General features: G+C 37.6%; 3 protein-coding genes across 4 annotated transcripts; 2 read left to right on the top strand and 1 right to left on the bottom strand.

Moving 5' to 3' along the window:
• The first annotated feature begins 208 nt into the window (after window positions 1–208).
• Window positions 209–2,624, top strand: LOC104085149 (light-harvesting complex-like protein 3 isotype 2, chloroplastic). The gene is made up of 3 exons (XM_009589117.4): window positions 209–995; window positions 1,901–2,038; window positions 2,146–2,624. Exons 1-3 carry the CDS (start codon window positions 593–595, stop codon window positions 2,394–2,396), a joined length of 792 nt encoding a protein of 263 aa, XP_009587412.1. The 5' UTR covers window positions 209–592; the 3' UTR covers window positions 2,397–2,624.
• Window positions 2,625–4,444: 1,820 nt separating this feature from the next.
• Window positions 4,445–5,698, top strand: LOC104085147 (uncharacterized). The gene is made up of 4 exons (XM_009589114.4): window positions 4,445–4,587; window positions 4,677–4,925; window positions 5,045–5,221; window positions 5,312–5,698. The coding sequence occupies exons 1-4, from the start codon at window positions 4,573–4,575 to the stop codon at window positions 5,372–5,374; spliced, it is 504 nt and encodes a 167-aa protein (XP_009587409.1). The 5' UTR covers window positions 4,445–4,572; the 3' UTR covers window positions 5,375–5,698.
• Window positions 5,615–9,959, bottom strand: LOC104085148 (subtilisin-like protease SBT2.5). 2 transcript variants are annotated; one of them, XM_009589116.4, is made up of 9 exons: window positions 9,266–9,959; window positions 9,033–9,183; window positions 8,504–8,916; window positions 7,893–7,988; window positions 7,733–7,802; window positions 7,352–7,634; window positions 6,935–7,269; window positions 6,588–6,855; window positions 5,615–6,358 (listed from the first exon to the last, which is right to left on the bottom strand). In XM_009589116.4, the coding sequence occupies exons 1-9, from the start codon at window positions 9,385–9,387 to the stop codon at window positions 5,670–5,672; spliced, it is 2,427 nt and encodes an 808-aa protein (XP_009587411.1). In that variant the 5' UTR covers window positions 9,388–9,959; the 3' UTR covers window positions 5,615–5,669. The 2 variants fall into 2 exon arrangements, with proteins under 2 accessions (XP_009587411.1, XP_070038802.1); XM_070182701.1 differs by having other exon boundaries at window positions 6,935–7,254.
• Between the last annotated feature and the right edge of the window lie 82 nt (window positions 9,960–10,041).

Raw genomic sequence — 10,041 nt, 5'->3', positions numbered from 1 at the left:
AGGCAACAGAATACTAAAAATGCTAAAGCAGCATTGAAATCTATTGGATTTTGCTGATGATAATAAGTACAAAAATTGAATAACCAAATTGGGCTGTTTAATTAGCAAAAAGAATGGCTAAATTACAGTAGATATCCCTATATTAATTTAGTCACAGATACGCCTCTCATACTTTAAAGTATTTAAGCCTTTTGTACTATGTGAGAAAGAGCCAAGAAGTCAATTATTCACTTGGTTCTGGTGGCAATTACACTAACACCTAGTTATGCACGGTTAGGGAAGGATCGGACCACAAATATCTATTATACACAATTTTACTGTACATTTCTGTATGAGGCTATTTTCACAACTTGAAATCGTAACCAAATAAAAACAACTTTAGCTGTTACGCGTCACTTCTGGTCTCATACATTATATTATATGTGTGTATTTTCTATTAGGAAATGTATTTTATTTTAAAAGTTAAGCAAAGCAAACGAATCCAAAAGCCCCTCCCCCATTTCTGCGGCTAAGGATTGTTGAGAGATCAGTATACCAATGTCCTAAAAGCTCTTCTTTTTCTCTGCCATTACCTCTTCAAACAGCTACGATAATGTCAATGGCCTTATTCTCAGCTCCTCCACTTCATTTCCCTACTCTCTCTCCTTCAAAACATCTCTCAACCCACAAACCTTATCCTTTTCTAACTTTAAAGAAACCCCATCTCTCTTTCTCGGTTTCTCCGAGAGCTGTTGATAATGGGTCAAGTGGTGTAGTTTCTACTTCTGCTGTCACTGTTGAGCCAGAAATACCTGAAGAAAAAGCTCCTTTGAAAGTTGAGGAGTCAAATGAGGCTTCTTTGGACTCTAATGGGTCAGCGCCGGTTGTATCCACCGGAGCTCCGGCACCGGAGACTGTAAAAAAATTTCAAGATCCTAGATGGGTTAGCGGGACTTGGGATTTGATGCAGTTCAAGAAAGATGGAGAGACCCATTGGGATTCTGTTATTGATGCTGGTGAGTCTTTGCCTCTCTGCTTTGCATGTTGCTCCTTTGCTCCACTAATTTTAGCTTTTGTTCTTTCGCTTTCGACATGCAACTTCTTTTTTTGTTAATTTAATTTATTTGACTTATGATTACCAAAATTGTACTTCAGTCTGGCTACAGTGAATGCTGTTTCGGATGATACTTCTACTAGCTATTGTTTTTCCTTAGTTGAATAGCATAAAGAGTTTTTTTAGTACTGATATTTGGATTATACAAAGAAGTAAAAGTTCATGGTTAAGAAATGGTTCCAGTAACTTTTGTCTTTAGTCCTTAAGCAGGGAGCTGATGAACAACTAAAAGAGGGGGGTAACCTAGAAATGGAACATTCTATGACTTATGGAGTAGATGTGGTGTCATTCAGCCTTCTGTCATGACCAAAGTTTGTCGATTTGATATGCTTCGTGATAAAGCACTAAGTTTATTACTTTGTTGGGGGAAATGATGCTTTGTTTCATGCTTGATGCATCATCTTGATTTTTTATCATATGTATATGACAATTGAGGATTTATGAGAAGTTGGTGAATTAAACCAGCAACTATGTGGTTGTTACTCTTAATAGAAATGTTGTACCATATTGATCTTTTTTTCTCCATTTTAGTTGCTATGCCTTTGAATTGAGCTTATGGTCAGCCATCAATTAAGTCTATCAGATGGTGTAATGCACCATAAAACTTGTACTTTTTCATTCTTTTTTCCTTGTCATTTACACACACTAGATGTTTCCCAATTATACATTGTCTTAGCTTGATATAAGGTATACCTAGCAGTTATTAAGAGTAGAAAACATCATACATCTCCTTTTCTAGAGCCGCCTTTGGGGCACTCATATGAAATCGCTTGATTTACTAACAATCGAATGGCTATTCATCTGCAGAGGTTCGGAGAAGGAAATGGTTGGAAGATAATCCAGAGTCATCAAGTAATGAAGAACCTGTGCTTTTTGACACATCCATTATTCCTTGGTGGGCATGGATGAAGAGATTCCATCTCCCTGAAGCTGAACTTCTCAATGGTTTGCTCGTACCCTTTTCCAGTAGTTGTTTCCAGTTCCAAATACGAAAGCTCTAAATATTTCTTTACTAAACTGATCAACTAATAGAGTATGTAAATCTTATGCAGGTCGTGCTGCAATGGTTGGTTTCTTTATGGCCTATTTTGTGGATAGCTTGACTGGTGTAGGCCTCGTCGATCAAATGGGCAACTTCTTTTGCAAAACACTATTGTTTATAGCTGTGGCTGGTGTGCTTCTGATCCGCAAGAATGAGGATATAGAAACAGTCAAAAAGTTGGTTGAAGAGTCTACTTTTTATGACAAGCAGTGGCAAGCATCTTGGAAAGATGAGAACTCAAGCAGTTCAAAGGACTCTTGAACACATTTCTCACTTAATCTTTGATTTTCATGTATTTAGTTGGATGACTGCGATCAGGAGATCTCATCTAGTCAAAGGAGAGCGTAGAATTGTATTCAACATGTTGTTTTAGTTCTTAATGTATCTTCTTTCCTTTCTTATTTTGTTTTCTGGCAATGATTTTTTTTATCTTGTCTTTGTTGTAAACAAATTTTTAGCTGATCTATAATACTATTTCATTCGATTCCATAGTCATGCTTCAACCTCGAACTTTGTTTGCATATTCTAACACTATTCTTCAATCAGTGCTTGCATTACTCAGATTTGGAACAGATAGCTTCATATTGGCAAAGGTAAGTCTGCAATGGAATCCCAGGTGTCCTTGAATTAAGCGAAGAAACTGTCGGCCTAAGCCTCGCTATGGGAACTGATGCTTTCTAACTCTCTATGAGGAGTGAAAGCCATTTGACTGTAAGGAGAGGAGCTTCGCCCCTACTTCAATTAAAGCTTGCCTGGCTTTTTTTCCCCTCTAAATTCCCTCGTTCCACTCATTTTTGAACTTCTAATCAGACCTGACGACATAGGCAGCAATTGCTTGAGAATTGGTTATCAATGCCTTTAATTGGCTCTTCTATGACAAAGCTTAGAAGTGTCAGCATCTCGTGTTAATGATTCTTTTAATTGTGAGTTTTGTAACAACCTTTTGCTTTTGGTTCTTGTTAGATTGATTGACTTCTAAATTTCTGTATAAGTGATGCTTTGATTAATAAGATTTTTTCTTGTTCGTGATATACTTTGATGTTGTCATTGTCCAAAATTGCTCAATCACCTGTAGTTTTTGAATAGCTGTGATGGTGGGTTACCATGAAACAGAAGAAACTGATATTATTGGGTGGAAGAGGACTCTACTTGCTTATTAGTTTAACTTCAATTCCTTTATCTATGTAACCACCTTAAGAAAGAGCCAAGAAATCGACAAAAATGATATGTGATTTATTCGCATAGTCCAAATCTTGGCAGGCAGAGTTACTCAGTATTTGTACTAGTAGAAAGAGTTACTCAGTATCTGTGCTAGTGAAAGTGGAAGGCAGCAGATATCGGGTGAAATAATAAAAGTGCACCCAAGTTGTCTTGAACACTATGTGTCTTCCACATGCTACAAGATCATTGATTCAACTGTTGGGGTGTAATTATCAGATGATACTGCTCCAAAGATTGTCACAGGTGGACAATAATTATAGGCAACTCAAATACACCTTTTTAAATAATAAAAATAAAATCAGGGCACAACACTAAGGACACTAATTGCAAGAAGGAAAAGGAAAGTTACCTTTTCTAAATCTTGCATTATTATTTTTAAAGCATGTATAGTCCAGTAAAATTAAAAGAATTTATATACGTTTAGTTTGATCGGTTACAATAGATTAATTATCCTACTTTTGAAGTTACCCGTTCATGTTCATTGTAGATGGTTACTCACAATTAAATTTTAATTATTGCTGGATAAACTTTTAACTCCAGAATTTCATTAATTAAAACCCTCCTTTTTCTCATTAAATTTAACATTTGCACCTTACCCAAGCTTGTCAACAACATAAGAGGAAAAAAGAAGAAGAAAATCTAGGAGTGGTTGCTATAGGCTTATAACAACACATGAAGAGTTATAGGATGGTAATACTAGCACATCATAAAATCCACCTATGTTGATTCAATAAGTTTAATGATTTAAATGTCCCTATTATCTAACCATACACAACATTTTCTACTTTATCATTACCTAAATGATAAAGACAAAAGGAGAAAGAAAAGTAAACATAAAGCAATAACAAAGTATTTCCTTTTCAAAATAGAATTCATTGTTTACTTTTAAAATTATCTATCTTAATCATAATTTAGCTTTCTTATTTGGAAGGACCTTCCTTATTATAATATATTCGGTTACGATTTTAACAATGAATTAAGACTTGGTTATCTTCCTTCCTTTAGGCCTGCATTCCACTTTATATAAACTATCAACCAACATTTTCCTATTTCATTTCTTCATCTCCAATTTCTTTACCTATATACTTCTTTCACTCTTTCTTCAACAACCACGCCCCCCCCCCCCCCCCCCCGCAAAAAAAAAAAAAAAAAAAAAACCACCACCAATAAAAAGAGAAGGAAAAACAAGAACCCCATTGAAAGAATAAAAAGGACAATGCCAACAAGAATGGTTAGTGCTGTGATCATCCTTAGTCTTCTTTTGAATTTTCTTGCCAAAACTAATGTTAAGTTGTTTCCTTTTGTGTTTTGATGGTTTAGGTTACATACTTGAGAGAAAGGACAGTATATGTTTCTGTTCTTGTTGAGGGGCCTAGGAGAAAGAGGAGCAGTTCATCAAATAACAAATATCATAACCATCAACATCTTCATGTTAGACATGTTGCTAATGGTGGAGGATACAATAGGAAAGCTCAGCTTCTTGATTACTCAAGAAATCTTCGAGCTTCGGCGCGATCACAACCATCAACACCTTTGGTTCCACAGCCAATTCAAAGACAGAATTCTCAGGTTCTAATCTCGCTAACATATGCATTGCCTAAATAAGATGGGAAGTTTGAAGGATAAAGAAGAAGATCATTGTACACAGCTTAGCAGTATTTGTAACTATCTATAACACATTTTTCCAGATTGTTGCAGTGAAAAACAAGCCAAGATATGTAAGTCTTCCAACTTGTATGGGACACTGGAAATTTGAAATGCCAAAGTTCCTCAGAACATTGATGCATCGGAATAAGAAATCCAAGAAAAAGAAGAATATGGCTTCTAGCACCAATAAAATAAAAGCTATGGTAAAAACTTTTCAGGTAAGTCACTCATTCACAAGTTATATATACTATTCAGCATTCTAGCTTTTCAGAAATCTCTGCTTTATAAAAACACTCACTTTCTTTCAGGTTCAAAGAAAGCCTGGCCTATTTTCCAAATTTTTTGCTTCACTACGAAAGGGTCGTCGATGAACAGACTCATCAACTAAGTCCAAGAATCAAGGTGTTCAAAGGTCCATCCATTAACAAACTGAAGATTGATAATTCCTATCAAATCTTACTTTCATGTCCCCTCTTCATTTCATTTTATTTTTCTATCTCCTATATATTGGAGGGGGTGGGATATACTTCAAGCTTAGAAGAAGTTACCTGAAAGATTTTCGGCTTATTTAGGTAAACGGCATCACAATCACAATCACAATCTTAGTCTGATTACAATGTAAGCTAGTGTGGAATAGTTTATTTATTGAAAACATATACAAGAGCATCATGAATGTAAAGTGCTGCTTACAAACACCGCCAAAGGCACTCGAACTCTATGGTTTTGGTTACCTTCGAACACGATTTCTCCAAATGAGTAAACATTGGTTGTCTGAGTTGCATTTAGGACAATTGTAATATGTCTTGAAGCATTGGCCATTATCTTAAAAACTTGTGGCGTTACAGAAACACTCACGCCCAGAGGCTCTTTCACGATCACCTGGTACTTTTCATCTACGCCACCTACGTTAGTCACCCTCCTGATCACATTTCTTGAGCCTACCAAATTTGATATTGTCACACTCGGCGTGTTTAAATCCGAGCACCATGCTTTTTTCTTGTTCGGGCATCCAACTCCAACTGCTCGTCTTACAGACATTTCATCGACTCCTGGAACTGAACATAAAAACAGTACATAGTGTTTAAACCCTGCCTTGAAAACAAGTCCAGGGTCAATGGCTCGAGAAGGATTGACAAGTCCGGCTCCAAAATCAAATGGAGTAGCAGGAGTTAGCTGGTTGGTTTGTTGAGCTAAAATAGGGGCATTTGAGTGCCCAGTTACATCTGCAGTTGTCATCATTGCGGATGTAATGGCTGCAGGTGTCCAGCCCGGGTGCTTCTGTTTAATTAGAGCAGCAATTCCAGCAATGTGTGGTGTAGCCATGCTTGTTCCAGATAGTAGTGCAAAATTTTGTCCTGGTAAAAAGATGTGGTTTCATATTACCATTCTTGAAAGTAGAAATAATTGATATATTTGAAAAAGGCACCATATGACAAATAATTCTTGAGTACCAGGTGAATCTTAGTAGCTCAGATGGTTGGGCCTCCCCATTCCCCTTTCCCTACCCCCTATATAATAAATTTAAAAAAAAAAACTTGAGTAGCATTTTCCAAGTGTGTCAAATGAGCATTTGTATATTTATACCTTTGATGTATCGATCTCCTTCACTAGTAGGGCTCCAAGAAGCCCATATCGAGGAACCTGGAGCCATGATGTTTGGTTTAAGGACATCGGCGGTGTCTAAGAATGCATTGTTCACATCAGGACCTCTAGATGAATACGATGCCACAACTGGATCCTGCTTGGTATAACTAGCTTGTCTCCCATCTAAAATTCTTGCTGTAGCTCTGAAACTAATAGCCCTTCCACTTCTACTTCTTAATGTGTTGGAGTTATAATATTCGCGCAGAGACTGCACCAGACAACAAAGAGCACCAGAATTAATACAAAGTTGACAGTCTTATCAAGTATTATGAATATGAGATAGATACCGTAGAGGCCTCCATGTTGTTTAAGATTAGACCAGGTACCGACAAGGTCATTGTGGCTCCCTTAATTTGTTCAGAACCAATATCAGGATCCATTGTCAGTACAAAGCCAGCAGCCCCAACTTTTTGTATTGTATCAGCAACGGTGGCTATACTTGCCGTCTCTGATTCAAAATCAAAAGTGTATGTGCATATCACTATCTTCCCATGAACTAAAGTTCGGATGAATGGTTCTGTCTCTTGACAGCTCTCAACTGTCAAGAGGCCAGAGGTAGTATTCCCTTTACAAACATCAGATGCAGCAGCAAGTTGGAAATACGTTCCTGAAAGCGTTGGAGCTGCAAAGTAAGATGTGGAAACCACATTTTCAGTGATAAAACAGAGAAAGTTAACAGCAAGAAAGGGGTAAGGGGACTTAACGTGAAAGACCACTGCCAGAGAAGCTCCGTCCATTTCCAAGAACAATTGAATTATTATATCTACGATCTGTAGTGGAGGCAGCAACACTTGTGATCCAGGGACTAAAGGAAAGAATGGAAGTTGAAGAAGGACCACCATTTCCAGCAGCTTGAACAACCAGCACACCAGCTCTTGTGGCAAATAAAAGCTGCATTTCAAGAACATTGAGGAAAGCAGAAGGACCGGAAGGGACATTTGCTGGCCCTACAGAAAGGCTTAATATATCCACTCCATCTTCCACTGCCTAAACAATAAGAATGTTTGCCAAAATTAACTTGGAGTTTTAGCTATTTAACTTGTAAAAAGTCTTTCTTTAGGTTTGCCAATTGTCAATTGCTGAACCTGATCAACTGCAGCCACAACATCTGACATGAAACCTCCAAAAGAGTACATGGCCTTATACACAGCAATCCTGTTACAGCACAGTTCATTGTCCTTAATAAGATCAAACTTCACATGTAAAACTCTTAATAGAAAAATGAAAACAGCATACTAATATTACCCTGCTCCTGGAGCCATACCACTTGCATAACCGTAGTTGAAATGGTTGACGATGACAGGAACATGATGATTTCCTGCTGCAGTTGATGCTGTATGGCTGCTGTTTTGAAACATCTTTCATAGATTATGAACATGCATTATCATTAAAAAATATCAAATAAAATAGAACAATAATGGTTAAAAAGGCCAGATATGATAAAGATATGGACTTTGGGCCTAACTCAACCCCAAAAGCTAGCTCATGAGGTGAGGATTGCCCAAGTCATATAAGGAGACCAAATCCCCCATCCCTTAGCCGTGTGGGAGACCCAAAACCTCCCTGCACGCCCAGGCCTGCCAACTGGAGCGTGAATAATATAATATGGGGCCCCAACATCGATGAAACAAAGAATTTGGATGGGTCCAACTCTGATACCATGATAAAGATATGGACATTGAGCGTAACTCAACCCCAAAAGCTAGCTCTTGAGGTGAGTATTGCCCAAGCCATATAAGGAGACCAAATCCCCCATCCCAAGCCATATAAGGAGACCAAATCCCTCATTCCTTCGCCGATGTGGGAGACTCAACAAGATATAACATAAAGTATATGGTTCATACTAAGTCACTTGCCTTCCGTGTCCATCGGCATCAAAAGGGGAAGCATAGTCACGAGAGGCATTGAATTCGCCAGCAGCAGTTGCAGCTCTTGCAAAATATTGTGCTCCAACTATCTTGTTGTTGCAGGCTGTTTCAGGGAATCTATCCCCAGTCACACACTTCCCTGTGAACTTTCCACTTTTCACAACTACACCCCGGCGATCACCATTTGATGCTTGAGCCAAAAAGCTAGGATGGAATGGATTGATTCCAGTATCAATCATACCAATCACAACGCCTGCCCCTGAAGCTGTAGGACCGCCTAATTTAGGCCAGACACCAGCAGGAATTCCTAAAAAGTGAGGTGTATGTGTTGTCAACTTCTTCATCTTCACATCTTCATAAATGGCTCTAACACCTTCTGCATTCTCTAGAATATCAAGGGCCTGCAGCAATGTAACACTTTCAATTATTCGAGCATTTAGCTCGTCAAAGACAATAAAAAAAGTAACATGTTTAAGTAATCAGTTCAATCAAGTCAAAAGAAAATATAAATGCCTACCTCATGAGATGTCAAATGAACGGAAAATCCATTGATCAAATGAGAGTAGCTGTAAACTTTGGTATACACACTTCTTTCAAGGAGATTTTCTAGAAGCATGTCATGTTGTTTTCTTATACTTTCCTTGTAGATATCAAAATCTTCAAAATTCCTGCAAAATAAGCAATAATAAAGCATAGTGCATGCATAATGGTTAGACTACATCATGCTAAGAAAGAGGCAAGAGTTTTTACTTTGATTGTGTAGAAACAAAAGGGTCATCTTCCATTAGAACTAAAAAGATTTTTGCATTTGCAATAAAGGGCTCCCATGTAATGATAAAAGAGAGGGCAATGAAGGTGAAAAAGGCTGCCATTTCTAGAGATATGGTATATTGGACATTGAAGGAAAGGTAAAATAGTCACCTTTAAAGGAATATTGTTTTGCTTGCATGTTTTTCTCATTTTCAAACCACCTCCCCCAGTCCATTTGGTTTTGCACCCCTTTGTCATGAGTGGGATGGGTTATTATTTGGGGAGTTTTCTTCTCTCTTTATTTTCTGGCTTTGAGTAATGTAGTAGATCATGCTAATCTTTACTCACTACGTTTAAGTATACTGCTTCAACTTTCAAGTCTTCTGCAAGAGCATTTATTCATTTTTTTTTCTTTTTTCTTTTTCGGTTTTGTCTAAATCTTTTTGGCTTTCCTCTTGCGAATTTAAGTTGTCTTTTTTGTTTTTTTCACACAACGTTCTCACTCCACTTTTCTTTCCTCCCCTAGACTTCGTTCTTCAAGGAGATACGTGCATTTCCTCTTTTGTGCTCGCTAATCGCTATGCCCTTGTGCCTTTAGTTGAACTATAAGTCTCATCTGCCAAAAGTAGACTTTGCTCGAGTCAATTACAAACTTAACCCAAAAACCACAGGTAAGCAAATTTGAACCTGAGAATTGGGTGGCTAGTAATCTCTTTTAAATAGAATTGACATACTTCTGCAGCAAGTGGTAAAGAAACCAAATTAAGCCCCCAAGA

Source organism: Nicotiana tomentosiformis, chromosome 8 (genome assembly GCF_000390325.3).
Source record: "Nicotiana tomentosiformis chromosome 8, ASM39032v3, whole genome shotgun sequence".
NCBI classification, from domain to species: domain Eukaryota; kingdom Viridiplantae; phylum Streptophyta; class Magnoliopsida; order Solanales; family Solanaceae; genus Nicotiana; species Nicotiana tomentosiformis.
This window is presented reverse-complemented; position numbering and strand designations above follow the sequence as displayed.

Coding starts and splice junctions, on each gene's coding strand:
- LOC104085149 (XM_009589117.4), top strand. CDS start 593: ATGTCAATGGCCTTATTCTCAGCTCCTCCACTTCATTTCCCTACTCTC. Junction 996..1,900: donor GGATTCTGTTATTGATGCTG/GTGAGTCTTTGC, acceptor ATTCATCTGCAG/AGGTTCGGAGAAGGAAATGG. Junction 2,039..2,145: donor TGAAGCTGAACTTCTCAATG/GTTTGCTCGTAC, acceptor AATCTTATGCAG/GTCGTGCTGCAATGGTTGGT.
- LOC104085147 (XM_009589114.4), top strand. Junction 4,926..5,044: donor TTCAAAGACAGAATTCTCAG/GTTCTAATCTCG, acceptor ACATTTTTCCAG/ATTGTTGCAGTGAAAAACAA. Junction 5,222..5,311: donor CTATGGTAAAAACTTTTCAG/GTAAGTCACTCA, acceptor ACTTTCTTTCAG/GTTCAAAGAAAGCCTGGCCT.
- LOC104085148 (XM_009589116.4), bottom strand. CDS start 9,387: ATGGCAGCCTTTTTCACCTTCATTGCCCTCTCTTTTATCATTACATGG. Junction 7,803..7,892: donor GGTATGGCTCCAGGAGCAGG/GTAATATTAGTA, acceptor GTGCTGTAACAG/GATTGCTGTGTATAAGGCCA. Junction 7,270..7,351: donor CTCTGGCAGTGGTCTTTCAC/GTTAAGTCCCCT, acceptor CTTACTTTGCAG/CTCCAACGCTTTCAGGAACG.